General features: G+C 44.2%; 1 protein-coding gene across 3 annotated transcripts; it reads right to left on the minus strand.

Moving 5' to 3' along the window:
• Positions 1 to 424: 424 nt before the first annotated feature.
• LOC149311172 (transcription cofactor vestigial-like protein 2) lies at positions 425 to 24,376 on the minus strand. 3 transcript variants are annotated; one of them, XM_089528483.1, is made up of 4 exons: positions 24,132 to 24,376; positions 16,794 to 17,130; positions 2,947 to 3,456; positions 425 to 1,486 (listed from the first exon to the last, which is right to left on the minus strand). In XM_089528483.1, the coding sequence occupies exons 1-4, from the start codon at positions 24,210 to 24,212 to the stop codon at positions 1,443 to 1,445; spliced, it is 972 nt and encodes a 323-aa protein (XP_089384609.1). In that variant the 5' UTR covers positions 24,213 to 24,376; the 3' UTR covers positions 425 to 1,442. The 3 variants fall into 3 exon arrangements, with proteins under 3 accessions (XP_089384609.1, XP_089384611.1, XP_089384610.1); XM_089528485.1 differs by lacking the exon at positions 24,132 to 24,376 and adding an exon at positions 21,360 to 21,375; XM_089528484.1 differs by lacking the exon at positions 24,132 to 24,376 and adding an exon at positions 19,988 to 20,148.
• Positions 24,377 to 24,732: the final 356 nt, after the last annotated feature.

Below are 24,732 nucleotides of genomic sequence, written 5' to 3' on the forward strand. Positions count from 1 at the left end.
GGGTCTGAAAATAAACCTTCCAGTATCAGAAAGCCTTGTCACATTGGGAAGAGAATATCATACTGCTGGAAAAGGTATAGATAGGGACAACCAAAATGATTATGGGACTGGAAAACTTCCTCATCTGGGAGGAAAGGTTATAGTGATCTGGGCTGCTGAGTACAGAATGTAAAACAAAATATCCAGGAGAAAGATTCTCAAGATGTCTGTAATTATGCATGGAGTTCAGAAAGTTTTCTCCTTCTTCCCCTTCTCAGAACGCTAGAGACTGGGCTGAAAAGAACTCTCCAGCCAGTTTTGCTTGAATTCTTCACAAAACTCTTATAGTCAGAGGGTGAAAGGAGACATCTTTAATGCAACTTTTCTACAAAGAAACACTTCTGACATGTCCCTTCTGAGGAAAAGGGAAGAGAGAGAGAGAGAGAGAGAGAGAGAGAGACCACATTGCCTGCCCCCTAGAAAGATACACAAGAGAGTATTCAATTTAAAAGAAGGCCTTTGTCTATCCAGTTATTTCCCCCCTGTTTTCTCCAGTTGTTCCTCCTGATGGCTTGTCAGGATTTTCTTCTCTCATTCCCTTTTCCTGGAAGGGTCTCTTCTTTCATCATAAAACGTTCCTTGTATAAAAATCTTATATATACACATATGTATGTATGCATTATCCAACACAATTGTTGTGCCAAACTCAGAGAAGTGCCACCTTGGTTGTCAAGTTCCTAGAGCTGTAACAGTTGTCTCTTGAACAGCTGCATTTGTGTAATCCTGGAGGCAGGTGGCCTGTGCTAGTCACTTGCCACTCATCACCACACTACAGTCTGAAAGATTTGCCCTTTTCTTTTCTTTTTGCTGAAGTCCCAAATGTGTTTTAGAATTTCTACACCATAAAGGACAAAAACCCCATTTACAATGTCTGAATATTTTCCCATGCTGTTTGCAACCAGTAGTTGCTCTTTTTTTAAAAAATGACAATTGAAAAGGAAGGGTTTTTTTACCATTCCTATCAACAGTTTTCCTTCCAAAACTCAGTGGTTTTCACAGTCTTCTTGGCTCGTTAGAATGGCCTGCCCACAGTTCAGGATGTGATGCCATTGTGCTTGGTTTTAAGCCTTCATGAGAAGAGAGGGTGCTTAACCCCTTTACATCCCCCCAAAATCTTATTGTTTTCTTGGGTGAAATGGCAACTTGAAGCAGCTGTTATATCCCATTGCATTGCCCATGTCCTTGTCCTTGAAATGCCAGAGGAGATGGAGTTTGCATGTGGCAGAGGAAGCTTTAGACTCGGGCAGCTCAGCTCAGGAGGGATCCACCACATAAGGAATAACAGCGAGCTGCAAACCAAGATCAGAAGCTGTTACAAATCCACTCGATTTCAGCTCTGTCACCACCAGTCCTACTTAGGTAGAGATCTCACTAGAGGGGGAAGAGGAGATGGGAGGGTAGGTCTAAAACCAATAGAGATCCTTCCCTTTATCCTGAGGCTGCAGACCTGAGAACAGAGACAGAAAGAGAGAGAAAAGATAGAAATAAACCAAAACAGAAAGGAAGAGGAAAAAATTTAAAATAAGGACAGAAAAAGTAAAACACCACCATTTTCTTGTCTTAGCAGACAACTAACCTATGTGAAACATAAGAAGTCTTTTGTGCCCTTCAATGCTACAGTTTGTAGTCTGGAGAGTCACTTTAATTGCCGTGACAGCATCCTATAACATCCTGGGTTTGTAATTTGGCGACATACTAGAGGTTCCTGGTTGAGAATTCTAAATGCTCCTCCTTAAACTACAAATCCCAGGATTTCATAGGATGGAACCATGGCAGTTAAAATGGAATGACAGTGCTATGATTGTCTGAAAGGGCTTTTCATGTCTAAGGCAGAGACAGAAGTGCCAGAGCTCAGATTGGCCTTTAGGTATGGCATTAAAAATGAGTTGTCATGGTGGGAACTATTCCCCATCCAACTACCCTACCAAAAGTGTTGGCTTATTTCAGCAGAGATGAAGGCAGTTTACAGTATTATTCAGTCAAACTGGATAACAAAAGTGATACCCCAAAAACTAGCCTGGGGGAACCAAAGGAATGATGAAAACAACTGTATGGGGAGGAACAGCTTAACCAGTATTGTATAGGACCCTAATATGACTGAAGGCCAACGGAACAAATACAGAAGTGGGAAATATTGAGAGGAACACCAAGTACCCACATAATTCCCTGCCCCATTGAAGTTACTGATGCTTGAGTAATAACTGTCATATATTCAGAAGATACAGAGTCCATTTTATTTAAACCAGGCCTGAACAAGAACAATTAATTTTACTTCTTATCTGTTTCTTTTGAATAATACAAAATAGATATTTTTCCCCTAAAAAAGAGGGAAAGTAAGTGTGTGATGGAAACACCCAAGTTTGCATACCTACAGAACTGGTATCATTCTAATGCAGGGAAATAGTTTGCTATCAAAAATCTGAAGCAGTATATCAATCAGAAAGTTTCCGGAGGGAAAAGGTTGTTTCCATTTTTAAAGCATAACTTCTTCAAATGTGACTTGATATTCTTGGATTACTGAAGGTGGACCAGGAAAATAATAGAGTTCTGTCATTGCTCCACATCTGTTTCTCTTCTTAACCTGGCACTATGTGTGATACAAATGTGTGATACTGCCATCATACTGTGCACTTCTCTGCCTACTTCATGGATAGCCAATTATGGATAGCAGGAGTCAGCAAATGTATGCCATCATGGCATAATGTAATATAAAGTGTGACACCATGTGTTCAGTAACACAAAATTTCAATTCCTTGCTGCAGAGATTCTCCTTTCATTACAAGGAGGCCTTGTGGAAGGTGATCCCTTACCTACTTTCCTATCCTGATTTTAAAACAACGACAGAGGTTGCTCAAGATGTGAGGGAAGGTCTCACAGACACACACAGATGTATCCTGTGGGCCTTACCTGTGTCCACATTGAGACCTAAGCTCTGTGCCATTTCCCCTGCTGGACTGGTGAAAGGTGCTGGCGTTGTCCATGCTGACGTGGCAGGCTCACTTTTGCCTAGCTCACACTGAGGGCTGACAGGTGTAGGCACAGACCCAGGTGTGAGACGATGGGGGCGCACAGAAGCAGCGGGCACCAGGAGCGAGCCATAGCGTGGGTCGAAGTGTGGGCCGTATACCTCATGTACAGTGGTGGGGCGGGGATAGGGTGAGCTCTGTGTGCCAATGTAAGGGTGGTGGTGGTGGTGATGGTGATGGTGGTGAGCAGGGTGCCAGGGCTCTGGGCCACCCTGGTGGAGGTGGCTGTGCAGTGAGCCTGGGGAATAAGGGTCCGCTGTGGCAAAGGGCAGTTCACTGTGGGTGGTGGCTGCCAGTGGGCTGCCCAAGGAAGCTGGCACCGAAGAGGGCTGGTATGTGCTGTTCCAGAAGGAAGGTGGGAAGCTGCGTTGGCTCATGGGGAACGATCCATCTGAAAAAGGAGGGTAGAGAGAAGAAAAATTCAGAGAAACAAAATGATGGAATTTTAATTCATTCGTCATCATCATTACTCTCTCTGTATATAATATCCACCTTCAACTTGGCTTCCAATACAAATTGTCCCCCTGCCTTATCTACAAGAGTACCCACATGTAATGATTCCACCTTAGACTCCTTCTCTGATAAACCCCTGACCAATTCACATTCAGAACAGAAGCGTACTTCTTAGAGAGGATCCTGACAGCACTGTTACAAGCAATGTTGAAATATTTTGCTTCACATTTTCTGCACCCCTAGAGTATGTACAGTGCCTAAAAAAGGCACCAGCTCCTGACTGAGCTTGAAGCTAAGCAGCGTCAGCCCCAGTTGGAAGGGAGGCACCGACTACCAGCAATGTGGACTGTATTTCAGAGGAAGGACTTGGAAAGCCACTTCTGAAGATTCATTGCCTAAGAAAACCCTATGAAATTCATGGGGTCACCATAAGTCAACAAGCAACTCAAAGGTGCAGGCAGGCACAAAAAAAGTCAATACAAAAGCTGGAGCACTTTCACATAGCATTAAATGTGATGTGCTTCTTTTCTCATGCCTAATGCACTTACATTTAAAACCTATATTGGCTTGAGTCTACATTTCATGGTATGCCTTATGCCTTTCTTTTTTCATATTGTATCTTTGTTTGGAGTACAGTTCAAAAACTTTCACATCATGTCTACACTTAAAGTACCATGTCTCTTTTCACCCTTAAGTATAAAGTCAACCTATAACACACAATATAAAATTCTATCACTGAATTTTACTTTTGTATTCTACCCCACATTAACAACATTGGCACAAACATGAGTGAATGGGATTTTTTTGGGGTGGTGGTGTTGTGTGTGTATGTGTTATGTGTAAAAATAACCTGGTGTTTTGATCAATTAAAAAGCAGCATCAGTGTCATTTTGCACTGTACTCCAAAGATACAACATGAAAGAAGAAAGCCTTAAGAAACTCAGTTCAGGCTCTACTAAATCTTCTTTGAAAGGAAGAATGCAAAAAGAATAGTAATGTTTTGAGCCTTGATTCACAGAAAGTGATCCATAATTTTCAGAGTTCAGTACAGATATAAATCAGTTAACAAAGTATGTTCCTGGGCATTACATCTTTCACAAAAAATGTCATACCAGAGGCAGAAATAAAGTGGAAAAGAATAGGGATATTGCAAAAAAAGAGGAGCTGTTCAACAACCCTGGTAGTCTGTGCAGAAGTACACTCTGAGCAGAGAGACTCACCACTTCGGTCACTTCGACCGCCTTCCCACCAGGTCTGTCTTTCTTTCTTTCTATTATATTTTTATTAATATGACTTTAATAAAATAAAAAAAAACACGAAAATTTCATGCTCTTTTTCAACGTAGGCATTCACATTTTGCTACAGTGATGGTTTCCTTCTACAACTTCCATGGGTCATGTTATACTGTACAGATTTCTTTCCAATATCATACATACTCTTTCTCAAACTGTAGTTACACTCTTAGTGATGGAATCAAATCTGATATATTACCAAATATGATATTGTCTGTAAATGTTACCAGATAACATAGTAGGATACATATTTTATGTCCCACCAAGCCTGTCTCTCAGTGCCTAGTCACTGGGGCCACTGTTAGTATTAAACAGGACTGAGTTTTCTCACCTTTTGGACTTGAATCCTGCCCACTATATATAACTCCCACAGCAGAAGGGGCTTACCCCCAGCTGTCATATTGTACAACTCCCTCAGTGATCCCCAAACTTTGTTCTTCCAGATGTTTTTCACTTCACCTTCCAGAATTCCTACCTGTTGGCCAAGCTGTCTGGGGCTTCTGGGAGTTGAAGTCCAAAACAGCTGGAGCCCCAAAGTTTGGGAAGCACTGGACTAGAGGGAAGAAGGTTGAATGAGGCTGTTTCTATCTGTGTTTTCATTGTTAGCAATGTTAACATTGACTTTTGTATTCAACGTTTTAACCTTGTATTTTTTAAAATATATCGCAAACCGCCTTGAATCCCACTGTGGGAGAAAGGCAGGATATAAATCTTGGAAATAAATAAATAAAATGAATAAATAACAAGGTCTACATCTGTGTCTCAAGAGAGAGCTTGCTTGTCACTGGCCAGGGCTGCATGCACACTGCGGAAATAATCCGGTTTGAGTCCCCACATTAATTGCCTTGGCTTCATGGGACAGATTTCTGGGAACTGTAGTTTGTGTTGGGGCCAGAGCTGAGTTAATGGTAAACAAAAATGCCAGTCCAGCTATTCATTCTGGAGATCTAGCCTGCCCCTCCCTGCCTCTGAAGTGACTTCGAGCTACTCCCGTTTAAACTATGTATCTATATATCGTTGTCTGATGTATACCTTTGGCTGTTTTTTGTTTCAGCTTGCTTAATATATATTCAGTTTATTCACAATCCTTTTTAAGGTGGTAAGTTGTTGTGGCGACCCTGGCATGGCATTTTTCTTGGCAAGTTTCTCCAAGGGGGTGGTGGTTTGCCATGGCCATCCTCTGAGGCTGAGAGAGTGTGACTTGCCCAGTGGGTTTTTTTTCTTCCTTTCATGGCCGATCGGGGATTCGAACCCTGGTCTCCAGAGTCATTAGTTTACCCAAATCTCTCTCCCCAACCTTGCCTATTTTAAATGTCTTTTAATTTGTATAGTGTTGGTGTTTTAGTTTTAAAGTAAGGGATAAGGGGGATATGTAATTTGACTTACGTATGGTTTATGTATTTATTTATGCATTCTATTGTAACCCATCTGGATCCTTCTGGAAAGGCAGGATATAAATAAAATCTATTATTATTATTATTATTATTATTATTATGTCCAAGGCTCAAAGCACGCTGTCTGTCCTGGAACTAGATCCTGTCAGTTTCTGGAAGCTAAGCAAAGTTAGCCGTGGTTAGTACTTGGAGGGGAGACAGCCAAGGAGTACCAGGTGCTGCCTTCTATAGTTCAGAAGAAAGGACTGGGAAAAAACCTCCTGTGAGTATTCCTTGGCTAAGAAAACGCTGTGAAATTCATGGGGTTCTCTCAGAAGTTGACAGGCGACTTGAGTGTGCAGCAATGCTCTTCCCTGTGCTCCTCGGTTTCGACTGTGAGGCTGCAAGCCTAATTCCCTTGATGCCCTGGACTTTCTTTCTGAGCAACTCGGTTTGATGACTGATGCTTTCACTTCACTATATTATATGTGATTTTTATATTATCTTTTACTGTGGCTACTTTATGTGATTTCATACACAGATGTTTTTAATCGTTTGAATTTTTTATAATCATCTTAGGGCCCATACAGACAGCACAAAATAAGGCTGCTTCGTCTCACTTTGGAGGTATGCTGTTTAAATGATGCATGCGTCCTAAGAGTCCAGAAGCCACGCCAAAGCCACGCTCCAGTCCTAAGGGATATAAATAAATTATTATTATTATTATTATTATTATTATTACGCATGCATCATTTAAACAGCATACCTCCAAAGTGACAAGAAGCTGTGAGCCGTCTTGGGTCCCTCCGGGGAGAAAGGCAGATAGAAGTGAAATCAATAATACAATAATGCTTATTCCGGCGACCTTACTAAAGCCGGACTGAATTGTACCCCAAGACTGTGTGCATTTACTTAGAAGTAAGTCTCATTGCATCCAATGTGACTTGTTCCGCTTAGAAAGAACAGGATTACAGCCGCTCCCACCTCTCCTTTTCCTGGACTGGATTCTTCCCTAAATATTGCCACTAATAACTCTCTGATCCAGACACAAACCTTCCGAAAGAGTGTTTCTTTTCGCTGCAGTTCGCCACCTTCAAGGACGCAGGCACGACTTGTGTGGATTTGTGCGAAAGTGCAAAGTAAAAAGGCTGAGATCCTATCACTATCACCTGCTTCTTTTAAAGGCGTTTTCTCAAGAAAGCTCTTCGTTATTGCTATTCTTCTTGATGCTCCTTTGCTCCTTCCAAGAAGAGAGTCCATCTGTCTCGGTGATTTATTTATTGTTATAGGGGGGGAAATCGGCCCGGAGGGAGGTTGGTTGGCCATTGTTCAGGTGGCGTCGCTTTTGAAAGCTGCAAAGCTGGCCTTGGGCAAGTCACACTCTCTCAGCCTCAGAGAAGGGCCCTGGCAAGCCGCGTCTGAAGAAACCTTGCCCAGGAAACCCCAGGATCGGGTCGCCTCCTTCAGGCCGACAGAAGTCGGGAACGGATTGAAGGCACACAACAACAGCAACAACATTTTTCTCCCCAAAGCGTCTGGTCAGCCAGATGCAGCTGTTGTGAGCACCGCCTTGTGTTCTCACAAACAGACCTCGAAAGTGAAGGGAGAGAGGAGAGAAGTCTCGCTTTCAAGAACCAAGAGAAGCCCAGTCCGATCTGGATTGCCGAGTTTGGCAAACGGTTGCCTTTGAAGCACACGATCTTGAACTCGTGTCCCTAGAAAGGAAAGCGAGAGTCCGGCGAAGGAAAGGCAGAGGGACAACTGTGAGCCTGTTCGGGTGTGTAGGAGCTCCATTTGTGTGTACTGAATCCAAGAGAGGCTGCTCTGCACTAAAAGCCGGCTTGGGATTTGGAAGTCGCATGACGACGGAAACAGGAAATCTACCTCCGCACTGGAGGAATAATCCGGTTCGACCCCACTTTAACTGCCATGGCTCCATGCTATGGATTTCTGGGATTTGTAGCTGACTGTGAGCGCCCTCCTCTGAGGCTGAGAGAGTGTGACTTGCCCAAGGCCAGCTGTACAGCTTTCAAAAGTGACGCCACCTGAACAATGTCCCGCATCAAGAATAACAGTAATAACAAAGAGCTATCGAGCTCTTGAGAAAATGCCTTTAAAACAAGGAGGTCATAAGGATCTCGTCTCAGCCTTTGGACTTTTGCACTTTCGCCCAAATCCACACAACCAGCGGAGCTCACAACCAGCAACCAATTCCCAGAATTCCATAGCATGGAGCCATGGCAGTTAAAGTGGGGTCGAACTGAATTGTTCCTCCAGTACGGAGGCAGCCTTAAATCCAAAACACACTGCGGGAATAATCCACATTTAGGAAGACCTTGTGAAGGCAAAGGTATCAAAGGAAGGGGAACATAGCAAATATAAGAGTTCGGGGTGTGCAGTTTTCACTGTCTTTTTTCACTGCGCAATCCGAGTCATTTGGGGACGGAAGGAAAATTGGGTTCGGTGTGAAAAAATGGGATTTATTGCGCCTTCAGGTCGCCTACTATTATATAATAATAATATATAATAACAGTCGACAAATATTTCAAATCGACAGACTTGATGCTTGGGCTGAAACACTGGTGAAGTGCTAGGGAAGAGGACTTTCCAGGCCACCCTGTTGTTGTTGTTGTTGTTGTTGTTGTCGTGTGCCTTCCAGTCGCTCCCAACTAATGTAACCCTAAGGCGATGATCCTATCATGGGGTTTTCTTAGCAAAATTTCTTCAGAGGGGGTTTGCCATGGCCATCCTCTGAGGCTGAGAGAGTGTGACTTGTTGTGAAGGTCAGCTTTAAAGCTTTACAGCCTTAAAAAATTACGCCATCTTAACAATGTCTAACCAATTGCCTTCCTTCCGTCTCCAATTACAAGAAGACTGCCTGCATCCCCTCTATTTTGGCATCTCCTTCCCTTGCAAAAGTGAGCCCTTGAGCAGAAAAAAAACCCCTTTGGTTGAACTACAACTCCCAGGCTCTGCCAATGGGTCTTCCGACTAACAGAATCCTTCCCGCCCGCTCCCCTTGCAGCTCGGCTCTTTTTCATGCCACACAATGCTAGGATCCCGCCTTTACCGCTCTGGGTCGATCCCATGGGATCCTGGGATCTACCAGGATCCCAGAGGAGCATTGAGCATTCTCATGTGGGGGGGGGGCATGTCTCATTTCGCAGCAGCAAACTACAAACCCCAGGATCCAGCCCTGCCAGCGAAAGTGGACTTTCTTCTGTTTTAATGTACTATTTTGTATGTTTTTTAAAAGTATACTGTTCTTTTTTTTTTTTTTTTAAATGTAAAATATTAAAAGTCCCAGTTTTGGGGGAAAGGGAGGGAGATTATGATAATGATGATGATCGATGATGATGGGAAGGGCCCCCAAAATATAAGTCTGAAATTGACCCTCCAGTGCCTGTTTGAAGCAGCGTTTGCCACCCTTTCTGAGGAAGGCTCATCATCATCATCATCATCATTTCTTACCCGTTCCCATCATTTCTTAGCAGCTTTCCTTCCCCAGGAGTCTGAAGATATTCCTCCTTCCTTCAGGAAATCAGCCTGTAACAGGTTTCACGCCAATGCATCCACACTGCAGAAATAATCCGGTTTGAGACCGCTTCAACTGCCATGGCTTCATGCTCTGGGATTCTGGGAGTTGTAAATGCAGCAACTCAAACCGGATTGTTCCCCCAGTGCGGATGCAGCTGCGAAGGAGGAGAGAAAGAGCTCTCCTGGGCTGCTGCTCTTGTGGCCGGAGCAGCTGCTGGAGATGGAGGCGGATAGAGGGAAGCCTCTGCGCATGGCGCAAAGCGTTGCTCGTTCAAGCTGGCGTTCCCTCTTCTTGCCTCCCAGCCTCAGCCCTTTCCCAGCCAGGCGCAGGGATTTCTTTCTTTTTCCCTCCCAATGTTTTGGGCTCCCTGGCTGAGGCCCTTCCTGCCCTCCTTTGGGCTGTGCAGCTCAATGGGCAGAGCCAGGTCCTCTGCCAGGAGGTCCTTTTCCACTGCCTGCCTTTGCTGTACTTGGGCCAAGAGACTGACTCCTGCAAGAAGGCATTTGGAGCCCATCCCAGGAGCAGGAAATTCCCAATTTAGAAGAACAACAAGGTTGACCAGCCTTTCCCGCCAGTTCATGCCGGAAAATAGGGGTTTTTTTTTGGGGGGGGGGGTCTAAATCCAGTGCTTATTTCAAGTAGACCCACTGAGCCACTGCAATCTGCTTAACTGTTGGTTTATTCATTGGGTTCAAGGGGGCTATTCTCACTGGAACCAACAATTGGATCCAGCTCTCTGTAAGCAACCCTTCAAAGAGAAACAAACAAAACAACAACCCAGAAAATAATGGAATTGCACAAAGGGGTTATCATATTTTGCAAAGTAAAAAAGAAAACATGTTTACCAGCTGATTACTTGAGACCCCGGATCACTATGATGACTCTCACTTTAAATGCCCTCAGTATGTAGCTGCTCCTAGAAATATTCCTAAACTCCGTTCTATTTAAATTCACAACCATGTTCACTGATCATTCAGATATATTTCATAATGCTAACAACTGGCCCAGACAGACAATTTAGCTCAGAAAAGGAGAACATTATTTGGAAAAGGAGGGTGCGTATCAGCTCTAGGGTATGGTAACTCTAGAGACAGCATGGTGTAGTGGTGTCAGTGTTGGACTACAACTCTGGGTTTGAATCCCAGCTCGGTGACCTTGGGCAAGTCACACTCTCTCAGCTTCAGAGGATGGCAAAGGCAACCCCCCTCTGAAGAAATTTACCAAGAAAACCCTATAATAGGTTCACCTTAGGATCGCCTGACCGACTTGAAGGCACATAAGAAAGAGATGGTAACCACCTTCTATGAGAGAAACAGTCTTACCCGCTTTTACATGCATCTACGAGAAGTGAATTGGTAAAATCTTTGGGGGAACTATCAGGCTCAAGTTCTTCTAGATTCCCTCCAGGGAGGGATTGTTAAAACTGTTTAACTTGTCACCTCTTTGCCATACCCACAAATTTTACATTTCTATTGCTATTCTGGCAGCCTGCTTATACAGGTCTGTTCCTTCACATTTCACTCCATGCATCTGAGGATGTAGACTTAAGTCTATGAAAACTTACGCTACCAACTTCTTTCTACCTCTGTTAGTCTCACAGGTGCTACAAGATCCCTCTGCATACTGATCCAGAGTAACACAGATATGTCATTCAATTCTAGCTATTGTTGTTAGGCAAGTCAAACGCAACAAGGTGACCCTAGGAATAAGAGACCTCCAACATCCCCAGTCACCCACTGCCATGATCAGATCTGGCAAACTCAGGGCTGTGGCTTCCTTAATTGAATCAATCCACCTGTAGCTCCCTCTTTTACTACTGCCTTCAATCCTGTTATTGCTAGACATAGTGAATGGCTTTCATGGTGTAAAAATGAGGAGAGAAGGGGGAGCAGAAAAAAAGAAGTGTGACAACACCTCATGAACTTTCGTGGATATCAACTGACTTCTTCAAATGCAGTACCAAGTGGTACTTTATTTTCATGCATTAATAAAAATGAGTTAGTCATAAAGGTACTGCCACATCCCACCCTTTTTTAATGCTGTAAGAGCACGACATGGCTACTTCTTTTAAAGCTTGCAGGACAGATTCTGTTAACAACAGCAGTTGCAGAACAGGACTGCAACTCTGTTGTGTCACTTTTCTCTCTGTTGTGACATTTTAGAATTATTATTATTCTTTGGGTCTTTTTCCCCTGTTTGCCTTCAGATAGCCTGAGTATTACTGTCTTAGAGCACAATCCTACATCACCAATATGGCTGAGAGGAACAGCTGGGCTGACAGGAGGCTAGCTGAAGCTGTTTTCCCAGGCTAAGGACATTGGAAATTACTTAGGACTACTGTGCTGTGGCCTAACTTTGTAATGGCAGAGTGACATAGCGCCTGGGCCACTGATCTCTAAGATCAGTTGGCAAAAAGAGAGGGGGGGGGGTTTATACCAGCATAAAAGCTATTCAGCCAGCAGAAGAGGCTTCTATCAGTTCTTAAGCCCCTGCAGCTAGCACATCTTTGAGACAGAATTAGAGGGGTTTAGAAAAAAGCATCAGTCTCTTGTGCCTGGTAAATTGCTCTTCTGTTAGTGCAAAGCCTTACTGCGGCCTGTTCTCAGGGATCAGCCAGCACAACTGCACTGCTGGCAGATGAGCCAAAGCAGGGACAGATGAAGGGTGGAGTGAGAGAAGAGCATTGTTCTGCCAGACTCAAACCTTTCCCAGCCCAAGGATGTGGCCCATATGCTGCCTCACAGTTAGGCCAAGACTAGAGCAGGTCTTGGTGAGTTATGATTACTCTGTTAATTCCTTAACCCTTCTTAAACAACTCAGGTCTTTAGTTGGGCCAACAGACAGGGCAACTTTCAAGAAAACTGAGCTTGTTCAAGAGGAGCCTGAAAGGTTGCCTCCTTTTTGATGAGCCTGCTTGAATTATGAGATCCTTGGCGGTGGCCCTCTTATATATCCCACAGCTGCTCTCAGAGGCTAGGTTAGTATGTGTATGTGAGAGGACTTTTTCTGTTGCAGCACCTGAGCTGTATACAACTCCTTCCCAGGGGAAGTCGGACTGCCCTGTCCTCCATGAGTTTCCAGCAGGCAGCAAGGATAGCACTGCTTCACATGACTGTCGGTCCTTAAAATGTGGGATGGCTTTTTTGACTGTTGGAATTATGCATGCTTTTTTTAAAAAATAAATTGTTTTGATCTGTTTTTAAATAATATTCAAAAACATTGCTTTGGAGGGCTCTGCAGGCTGAGTGGCAAGGCAGAGATAAAAATTAAATATAAATAAAATCTTCATCATATTTTACAGGGCCAGTAATAAGTTTGTGACCATTCAGTCACATTGAAAAACCACAATAAAGTCTGTGGGATTTTAAGTCTGCTCTTATCATGACAAACATTCACGGCCCAGAGTCTACTTCATCTCTAACTGTGTGCTATGTGCCTTCAGGTAGTTTCTGACCTATGGCGATTGTAAGGTGCACCTCTCATGGGGTTTTCTTGGCAAGTTTTGTTCAGAGAAGCCTTTGCCTTTGTCTTCCTCTGAGGCTGAGAGCATGTGATTTGCCCAAGGTCACCTAATGGGTTTCAATGGCTGCATGGATATTTGAACCCTGTTTTCCAGAGTTGTAGCACAATGCTCAAACCAGTACACCACGCTGGCTCTTTTCATATATAAATTGTGTATGTGTGTATCCTGAGGGAAGCTGGCACTGGCTAATGAGAGCTTGTGCCTTTAAAACAACAACTATTTTTCTTTAAAATGCCTTAGCCCACAGACTCCCAACACATACTAAAGACTAACTACTTTTCTATTTTTATATACAAGAAACAACATTAAATTGCTTTAAAGAGTTGAGGATTTTGTCAGGTAACATAAAGGTACCAGACCCTGCCTAATCTTGGAAGCTAAGCAGGCTCAGCCTTGGTTAGTACTGTACTTGAATGAGAGACTGCTGGCAAATACTGGACGCTGTAGGCTGTATCTTAGGGGTAGAAACTGGCAAAACCACCTTTGAGGATTCCTTGCCTATGAAAACTTGATGAAATTCATGGGGTCACCATAAGTTGATGCATGACGTGGAGGCACATGGACAACATGAGTTTGTTCAGCTGACCAGCCTGAGTCAACATGAGCTAACCTTGATTCAGAACTTAAACGAATGCTTGTTTTTTTTTTTTAAATATCAATGAATCCATAGGGCTCTAGAGTGGAGGGAACAGTGGCCCACCTCCTTCAGAATCCTGATATTTTCCTTTGGCCTGTGTTCAGTCTACTGTTAGCATATCCAAACCCCTCTAGGTGGATATGAAGTTTCATAATTAATATCTAGCATTGGCCATGTTTTTGGAGAGGTCATGATGACCTGTGGAAACTAGGTAAGGGGTCACACCAACCTAAGGATATGTGGGAGACCTAGACAGTAATAAAACAAATGCTGAAGGAGATCTGGTCAATCCCACCCCCCAGCTCTTTGTATGTTTCTCTTTTGCAATAGATATTAAATAAACCCCATTGCAAAACAATTCATTACGGTCCACCTCACCTCAGGTTGTGTCCCTGTTCATTCTACCTGTCTGACTATCCAGGTATTGTCACAAATCCAACCATTGTTTTATTACTCTGGAGTTAAAGCCATTAGCCATTCTGGGTCCCTTTTGTCAATTCCATGGGAAAACCACCATGGGATAGCATCAAGCACGCCTTGAAGGTATTAGTAATTTTAGTAATTAGTAATTTTTTTAGCTATGAAACCTGCATACTGCCTGTTTGCCGTACTTTACTAAAACTACTCTCAGAAAGATCCAGCACTTTCAGTTTGTGAACTCTGCAAAATAAGACTGAGGCTGTATCTGCACTGCAGACATTATATCAATCAGCCAACCAACTAAGACTCAAGCTGCATCTTCACTGCTGAAATAATCCAATTTGACACCACTAACTGTCATGGCTTAATGCTATCGAATTCCATGAATTGTAGTTTTGTGAGGCATTTAGCCTTCTCTGTCAAAGAGCTCTGGGGCCATAACAGATGACAAATTCCCAGAATTCCATAGCATTGAGCCATGGCAGTTAAAGTGGCATCAAATTGGATTGTTTCTGCAGTGAAGGTGCAGCTTGAATCTTAATTGAACCAGTCTTTATCTTTTCCTGAAACAGAGCTAACACCCTGGGAATCTACTTCTAAACTAATAGCTGTGGCAGACACCATGATGCATTTAATGATTGTTATGCGTTGCACTCAGTTACAAGATACCCAATTATGAGTCTGACATGAAAGAAGATTATCACTACTATGAATTCTGTAAAGTGCTCAGAAACTACCTTTAGTGCACAGCATTTGTTTTATATTCTGCACTGACACAGCATAGTGTCAACTATGCTTTTATTCCTGATGCTATAATTAGTCAATCTCATATTATACAAATCTCCCCTTCTGCATGGAGAAGGCAGTGATGATGATAAGGAAGATTTTCCAAATTTCAGGGGCAGCAGCAGGCTGGGGGAAACCTAGGACAGAAGAGCATGAGCCATTGTTATAATGGCATCTCTGCATTCTCTTGTGGTGCCTGGTCTTTGAAATTCACCTTTAGGATTGTTGCTTTTAAAACTTTCAAAGGTATGCACAGGTACATATGACAAACTCAGTAGTCTCTACGCAAGAGTATAAATGGACATAAAACTGACATTTAGAAACGTAATACAAAAAAAGCCTGTAGGGAAACATTTTAACCTATGACCCTGAACAGGAGTATGAATCACATGGCCTCTAGATTGTGAAGGATGATGGGAACTGCAGTTCAGCAACATTCTTCCCATGCCTCTTAGAATAAATTGTTCTTCTTTAAGGGATTATAGCCCACTTGGATGTCAACATTGCCACTTTTGTATATACAGCAAAAGAGACTTCTGGCACCTTAAGTCTTTACTTCAAACTCCCAGAAAAGGAGTGCCATGCCATCAAAGGGGTAGTCTATGTGTAAGTGTACTATGTGCACTGCTGCAGATTCTTGCAGATTCACATTGACCATTAATTGTCTTCACTTTCCTGTGCAAATTCACATCTATTCACTTCTATTCACCCTTTCTCTGCTGAAAATGTGCAGCCATCTGCAAAGCAGATGGTTGGCCACATGTGTGATAATATGCATTTCTGCGGACTTCCACAGATACTCCAGTAAAAAAACCAAAAAACCACAAAGCTTTTTTCTGTGGACTTTTTCACACACCCCTCTACAAAAAGTCTGAAAAATAGATGTAGCTGAATGGCATTCTCTTTGACTGGAATGAGGGGTATTTTAATTGGGTAGACTAGCCCAAAGTTGTAATGGGGACATGCTCTAAAACATTTCTCACAGTTTGGAAGAGTTCAAAAAGTAACTTAGAATCATAGAATCATAGAGTTGGAAGAGAGCACAAGGGCTATCCAGTCCAACCCTCTGCCATTCAGGAACTCACAATCAAAGCATGCATGACAGATGGCCATCTGGCCTCTGTTTAAAGACCTCTAAAGAAGGAGACTCCACTACACTCCAAGGAAGTGTGTTCCACTGTCGAACAGCCCTTACTGTCAGGAAGTTCCTCCTAATGTTGAGGTGGAATCTCTGTTCCTGTAGCTTGCATCCATTGTTCCAGGTCCTACTCTCTGGAACAGCAGAAAACAAGCTTGTTCCATCCTCAATGTGACATCCTTTCAAGTATTTAAACAGGGCTATCATATCACTTCTTAATCTTTTCCTCTCCAGAATAAACATACCTAGCTCCCTAAGCCTGTCCTTTCCCAAGTCCTGCATCTCTCCCCCTCAGCTTTCACAGGTGAAGCTTAAAGTGGATTACCAACAAAATAGACACAACTCTGCTAGAAGGCATTGCTCCAAGTGGATTGCTCTTGTGACCTCCACACTAGACACTAACAGGCATGCAGCATCTTTAGCCCCAGGTGTGAAACAGAAGTAACCCTGTCTTCCACATCAACAAGTTCTTACTCTGAAGGCAAAGACAGGTGGTGGTTTCCCAGTGCTGCACTCAGAGAGACACCACCACAAGGATCAGACATGACTGAGAGGCCTATGGGCTCACCCCTCCAAGAGCTGGTGCTCCTAGCAGCTGTAGTGGCCTTCGCACTGGTGCTGCTGGATGCGTAGCTGCTGGGTTGGCTGAGGGCTCGGCTGAAGTGCTCGTCCACCACGGCACTGATGTCCCCTTGGAAATAGGTGAACAGGACACATCTGGAGCTGATGTACTCAGCCTCCGGGGGGCGCTCTTTCTCTGGGCTGCATTCTTCCTCTTTGATGCTGGCAGGGGCAGTGTGGCTGGAGAAAGAGCTGCTGGCACTGCTGGTGCTGCCGCTCCCACTTGTGCTGGCACTGGTGGCACTCTCAGCGGCTTCCTGCATTTTCGAGTAGAAGGCGAGTTTCTGTGGAGGAGAGCAAAAGCCAATTAGGGCCCAGTGCACGCATCAGGCCCCCTCAGATTGTCAAGGACTGTGTCAATTGGCAGAGCAACATTTGCACAGCATTGCCTTTCCAGGTAAGGGAGGAGAATCAATGTTATGTCCTTCAGCTTCATGTTTTAATAAAACACTCTGGCCTAAATCAAGTAGTACGCCCAAATGAAGTAGACTCATTTGAATCGTTGAGATTTACACAAATGTTGACTTCCAATTCAATCAATTCATTTGGTTTACTCTAGTAAACCATTGCAAGTGTGACCTAGTGGTTTGAGCATTGGATTGTGAATCTGGAGACCAGGGTTCAATTTTCTGCTCAGCCATGAAACCCACTGGGTGATCTTGGGCAAGTCACACACTCTCAGCCTAAGGGAAAGGTAATGGGAAACTACCTCTGAACAAATCTTGCCAAGAAAACCTCATGATAGGTTCACCTTAGGGGCGTCATAAGTCGGAAACAACTTGAAGGCACACAACAACAAGAAGATGTGTGGATAGTTACTGCCATCATCTCTGTGTAAACCCAGTTGGACTAGGGGGTAGTTTCCCAGGGTGTTAGACCCTCTGGGGAGAAATGAAGACTGGTTCAATAAAAGACCCAGAGATCCTTTTGGGAAAGATGAAGACTGGTCTCTCCTTTGGCAAAATCTGCTGAGAAATGAGCAGAATTTCTGTCATATCCCTCTGAGACTAACTTCTGCAAAACAAGGCAAACAAGCAGGAGTCAGGTTATGTACCTTAGAGCATTTACTATGTGTTACCTTGAAACATACATTTTTGAACATCAGTATATACACAGTTTGCCTAAGTCCTGACTAACAAAACAAAAGTTTTAGGTTGAAGAATTGCTCAGCAATGTTAGGACTCATGTCGTGAGAAGAGAGGAAGCAGTCTCTACCACAGATTCCAGGCACCTTTGAGGTTACATACGATGCCTGGAGACATTACAGTTTATCTTTCATACACACACATGCTCTCTTGTACATACACTCAGCCTTCCATGTCCACGGATTTCTTATCCATGGGTACAATCATCCACAGCTTCAAAATATTTAAAATATATATAAATTCAGAAAAGCCAACTGTGGACTTTGCCATTTTATATAAGGGACACCATTTTACTATGGCATTTGTATTTAGTAGCAATTGAACATCTGCAAATTTTGGCATCCCAGGAAGTCCTGGGGCCAAACCTCAGTGGATACCAAGGGCCCACTGTAGTCTCTTGTTTCGCAAGCATTAAGATGCAGGGCAACGAGGAACAAACTGAACTGATTTATTCAAAGACACAGCAGTGTTAGTCTGGGTCTGGATCAGTACGCAAAGGGACCATGAAGTCATTCACTCCATGCATCTGATGAAGTAGACTTTAGCCTACGATCTTTTAGTCTCAAAGATGCTGCAAGATCCCTTTATGTACTGATTTATTGTTGATCTAAGTCAGAGTTTCGATGTCACAATAGATCATGAAGGATCATGAAGCACGACTGGACTGGACTGGGATTTTGAGAACAACAGAACTGATCCTGCCAAGTGGTGTGGTAGGTTTTTTAGTCTGCTGCAACACAAACACACACACACACACACACAAATATACAAATAGTCTTTTGGCATTTTAAAGATTTTGCCAACTGTAGCCTCCTGGCATTTGATGGAAGTTGTATTCCCTGACTGCACAATTAAACAGAGCTAGTTGTTGTTGTTGTTGTTGTTGTTGTTATTTTCATGAAAACAAGGGTGCAGCATCAACTGGACGTTTTAAGTTTCAAGCCATTCGAACACAATCCTTAAACATAGGCATTATACAATCTAATGAAGTAGCTTTTTGGCATCCCAGGAATAACAGAAACTTCCCTGAAATGCATCTAAGAAAGTAGATTGAAGCCTACAAAAGCTCATGCTGCCAACTTCTTTCTTCCAATGAGTCTCAAAAGTGCCACAAGATCTCTCTACATACTCTTCCTCCTCCGTTGGAGGAGCACAAGGGCAGTCCTCAAGGCCCGAAACACACTGCAGAAATAACCCGCTTTGAGACTGCCGTTGCTCAATGCTAGGGAATCTTGGGAACTGTAGTTTGTTGTGGCACCAGAGCTCTCTGAGAGAGAAGGCTAAATGTCTCACAAAACTATAATTCCCAGGATTCCCTAGCATTGGGCCATGGCAGTTAAAGCGGTCTCAGACTGGATTATTATTCCTGCAGTGTGTCTTGGCCTCACTTGCGCACCCCGCTCTGTGGCTTCCTCAGGCGTTCAAAGTGGATCAAGTTAGCTTTAACAACAACAACAACAACTACACCTAGTAGAATTCAAAGACACAGCCGTGTTAGTCAGGAAAATCAGTAATGCCAAGGGATCTTGCAGCACCTTTGAGCCTCACTGAAAGAAAGAAGTTGGCAGCCTGAGCTTTCCTAGATTCAAATGCATGTTTGGAGTGGAGAACACAGAGACAGATCTATACTGTAGAAGCCATTTGTGTGTGAAAATGTCAGTTCCCATCCAAAACCTTGTATGGATGGAGATGGAGATGCATGGACTTGCCACCACAACTCCATACCTGCAAGGTTTCCTATAGCTTATATATTATCGGGTTTACAAGGCTTTATGGTTTTGTGTGGATTATATAGGTCTGTCTCTGGATTCTCCACTCCAAAACAGGCTCAGGTCTAGAAAAGCTCATGCTGCCAACTTCTTTCTTTCTGTCAGTCAGTCTCAAAGGTGCTGCAAGATGCCTCTGCATACTAATAATACACTTCAGGTCCCAGTCAGAGGATCCAAACGTCCAGATAAAGAAAACTAGTAGGGCTGCATCCACATTGGAAAATGACCTGCCCTGGCTCAAGGCTATGGAATCCTGGGATTTGTAGTTTGTTGTGGCACCAGAGCTCTCTGACAGAGAAGGCTAAATGCCTCACAAAACCCCTAGCAGTGAGCCTGGGCGGTTGAACCGGATTATTTCTCAGTTTGCAACATGTATTTGGGGTTGGCCAATAAAGGTTTTGTGGATTGGGGATGTTCTTCCATTCGTTCCGGTTAGCCTTGAACTCCGATTTCGTTGCTGGGAATTTGGTGGAAAGAGAGAAGCGAAAAGGCCGTGTTGGCGAGAAGAAGTGGCTGAATGGAGCCGCCTTCGTCTGGAAGACCAGTCATGAAGGCCAAGGGACCTTGCAGCGCCCTTTTCGAGTCCAACTGGAAAAAAAGAAGAAGCTTTGCTGGATCCTCAGGGGCATGTTTTACATTAAAGCTCATGCCACCAACTTCTTTTCTTCCAATGAATCTCAGTCTTGGCAAACTGACTAAATAATTGACATTTTGCCGCCTCGTAAATCTCGAAATCTGGTCCTCTCTGGGACCCACAACAAACTCCAGCTCCCAGAATTCCATAGCCTTGAGCCAGAAAAGAGTTAAAGCGGTGCCAAACCGGGTTCTCCCTCCAGTGTAGATGCAGCCAGGGATGCCACCCAAAAAGACTCACCTGGTCTTCAGACTGAACACACCAAGCAGTCTGACCCCGCTTTAACTGCCATGACTCTATTCCCTCGAATCGTGGGATCTGTAGTTTGGTAAGGCGTTCCCAGTTTGGTCTGTCAGAGAGCTCTGTTTTCTCACCAAACTACAAATCCAAGGATCCCACAGTTACAGGAGTGGCGTCGGGCTGCTTTTATTGCCGCCTGTGGCTTCAGCCTCAGGTCAGAAGGGGAAAGACAACTCTTATGAAGTCCAGTGTGAAGTCGAAGGCTTCCATGGCCGGCATCCAAAGTTTTTTGTGTCTTTTTCGGGCTATGTGGCTCTTCTAGAACATGGCCACACAGCCCCACAAAACCCACACAACACTCTCATTATGAAATCAATACATGGCTCCCTCCATAGATGGAAAGGGACAAGAGTTAAGTACCTTTGGTCCAAAGCACACTGCAGAAATAATCCAGTTTGAGACCACTCTAACTGCCCTGGATCAATGCTAGGGAATCCTGGGAACTGCAGAGACATTTTATGAGACATTCATTTTGCGAGACATTTAGCCTTCTCTGTCATAGAGCTCTGGCGCCACAATAAACTACAATCCCCAGGATTTCGTAGCATTGAGGCGAGCATTGTTAAAGCAGCCTCAAAGTGGATTATTTCTGCAGTGCGGACTGGACTTTTGATACCAGTTTGCGCAATGGCACAAATACGGAGGAAGCGAGCAATCAGAGTTACTTTTTATATTTCTTCGTTTCAGCGAAGAGACAGTTGTTAATAAGACCATGGGTGCCCTGCAAAAACAACCCAGTTCGACGCCACTTCAACTGCCCTGGATCAGTGCTATGGAATTCTGGGATCTGCAGTTTTGTGAGATATTTAGCCTTCTCTGTCAGAGCGCTCTGGTGCCACAACAAAAACTACAGATCCCACAACTTCATCGCATTGAGCCATGGCAGTCAAAGTGGATTATTTCTGCAGTGCGGACGCAGACAGGACACACTTCATCCTTGCATCAGGGCAGGCTCTAACCTCACATCGGAGCCGGAGTAAATAAATACTACGGGTTGCAGGGAATTCGCGGGTGAGATCATCCTAATCTAAACCAGTGGGAAAGAGTGAGTAAGAGGCTCCTATCATATCCTTGCTTAATTTCATCTTCCTTAATGCGGCATTTCAGTTTCGCGCAAGAGGAGAGGAATAAAATAAAACAAAAATGCAAACTCCAATCCGGATTCCGTCCCAAACTGTTTACAAACATTATTCTATTTTATATGAGGCAACACATTTATTGAAATTCCCAGAGCAGGCTTGATAGGGAACTGGGGAGTTGTAGCTTTGCATTTGAAACAACTTCCTTCGCACTGTTGGGCTTTTTAAGATTGTAAACCTGAGGGCAGGGAAAGGCCTAATTCAACAAAACATGTAAACCGCCCTGACAGCCTTTTGGTTGGAGAGCGGGGTATAAATACTACAAATGAAGATAATTATTTCCGAGCAGAGAGGAATCGGATTGCGCTGGAGATCGCGACTCCCTCCGGATGGCATGTTTTAAGTGACTTATTGAAGGTTTCCTCTATAAAATAATCAAGGCAAATATATATTATTTCCAGGAGCGAAAGGCTTCTGCTTCTTAAAGGATCAGGCGCACAATCCCGCAGAGATCGCCTCGGCTAAAAGCAAAGGTCCAAAACACACTGCAGAAATAATCCAGTTTGAAACTACTTTAACTGCCCTGGCTCAATGCTAGGAAATTCTGGGAAGTGTAGTTTTGTGAGACGTTGAGCCTTCTCTGTCAGAGAGAGCTCTGGGGCCACAATAAACTACAGTTTCCAGGATTCCCTAATAGCACTGAGCCAAGGCAGCTAAAGAGGTCTCAGACTGGATTGTTTCTGCAGTGTGTTTTGGACCAAAAGTTACTTCAAGAAGAGGAAAGCAATGGGGAAAAAACCCACCCTAAATTCTCTCGCATCTTCTGTTAGAGAAAAAAATATTGGCTTGTCTTTTGGGGCAGTTGGTGAGCGTTTTCACATGTCTGCCTCAATAAATCCCACTAAATCATTATTATTATTATTATTATTGGTTGAAAAATATATCAGACCGAGTCCAGTCATCTTATCTTTCCGGACCATTGGGGGTTTATTTGTTTTTGTTATTCTTGTTTTCCTTCCAGACTTGAATTTCCAAAACTTCTGGACAAAACTCCTGTTCAAAAACTTGCGGCGAAAACCCAGATTTCTTTAAATCGGAGATACATTTCAGTCCGATTTGAGGAACGAAACTCCAAGTTCAAGAAGAACTAGTTACTTCATTTCCATTTCCATTTCAATTCCATGGATATTCACCTCTTTTTGGCGAATATCTGTCAACATACCATTAGTTATCCAAATATCACCCTTATCTTTCAAAGATGTTTGCGAAGTATCCTTTAAAAGATTAAAGGTAGTGTCTCAATTCGTTTCTTTTTTCTTTTGGGGAGAGGATAAGTTTTAACAACTGCGGTTTTGCAATTCGGTTCGAAGACAATCGGGCGATCATTCCGCGGAGGTACAAATCCCATGGATGCCAATGGGATTTAAACAGGCAAAGGCTGGAACCCAGAAGATATTTTGCTCGGGAGTGAAGAGCCACCACCATAGGCTGAATCCGCACTGCAGAAATAACCCGGTTTGGCAGCGCTTTAACTCTTGGTCTGACTCTTTGCTATGGAATTCTGGGAGTTGGAGTTTGTTGTGGAGCCCATCTGGGCCCCACAACAAACTCTAACTCCCAGAATTCCATAGCAAAGAGCCACATAAAGAGTTAAAGCGCTGCCAGACCGGGTTATTTCTGCAGTTACTCTGGAGCCGCAACAAACTAGCCTTCCCAGAATTCGTAAGTAAAACCATTTGATTGAATTTTACGGAGATTTTTTAAATTTTTTTTTTAAATTATCTATGAGCCGCCTTGGGTCCCTCCTGGGAGAAAGGCGGCATAAAAAGGAAATGAATGAACGAACAAATAAATAAATAAATATCGACCATGGCAACCCACTGGGAGACCCGTAGTCACACTCTCTCAGCCTCTCTCTCTTCTGCAAGTCACACTCTCTATGCCTCCTCCCGCTCTCCAGCAAGCCACAATCTCTCATAATAATAACAATAATAAGCTTTATTTTTATCCCGCCTCTCTGTCAAAGACAATCGAGGCTGCTTACAATTAAAAGAATCCATACAAAACTCAATATCCCAGTTCTTCCCTCCCCCTCCCCTCAGCCTTTCTCTCTTCTGCAAGTCACACTCTCTCAACCCGCTTTCGCTCCATCAAGTCACATTCTCTCAGCCCCTCTTCTCTGGCAACTCACTGTCTCACAGCCTCTGTGTCTTCCGCAAATCATACTCTCTCAGCCTCCTCCCTCTCTCCAAGTCACATTCTCTAAGCCTCCTCCCTCTTTCCAGCAAGTCACACTCTCTCAGCCCGCTTTCGCTCCATCAAGTCACATTCTCTCAGCCCCTCTCTTTTTCTCTTTACCTGGTGGTAGGGAGTGTAGGCTGCTGCGAAGTAAGGCTGGGGAGGACCATAGACTTGGTACATAACATCCAGGCAGCTCATGGCTGGAGGGAGCGGAGGAGCATCAACTCTGGGAGGGCGGCTGCTTCTTCATGGGCGAGAGGGGCAAGAGGGGCAGGCAGGGGGCACAGGCTGCTCTTTCCTTGCAGAGCTCCGGGGCCCCTTCTTTCCTTCCTGCCTCCGGCGCTTGCTTGCTTGCTTGCTTGCTTGCTTGCTTTCTCCAGGGCCAGCAATAGCATTCCTCTCCCGGGGCGCGCGCCCGCCGGGGAGCCCTTTAAGTGGCACGCGCCACGGAGGGCCGGGGGAGGAGGGGGCGGGGCCTCAGAGGGCCAATCAGGAGCCGCGAGACCCCCATCTCTCTCTTTTTCCCGGGGAAAGCTTCTCGCGCTCAGGAGGACCCTGCCACGCTCCCCGAGGCAAGGCTGGGCAAGCAAGCGTCCCCTGAGCATCCAAGGGAGCAGCGTCCGGACACATGGAGGACATTCCGGAAAAATATTGGAGGACGTGCGACCCTGACCCCTGCAATAACCCAAGCAAAGCTGCAAAGAGTGGCGTCACTAGG

The sequence above is a fragment of the Sceloporus occidentalis genome, unplaced genomic scaffold (genome assembly GCF_023333645.1).
Source record: "Sceloporus occidentalis isolate IW3139 unplaced genomic scaffold, rSceOcc1.0.p SCAF_6, whole genome shotgun sequence".
Lineage (NCBI taxonomy): Eukaryota > Metazoa > Chordata > Lepidosauria > Squamata > Phrynosomatidae > Sceloporus > Sceloporus occidentalis.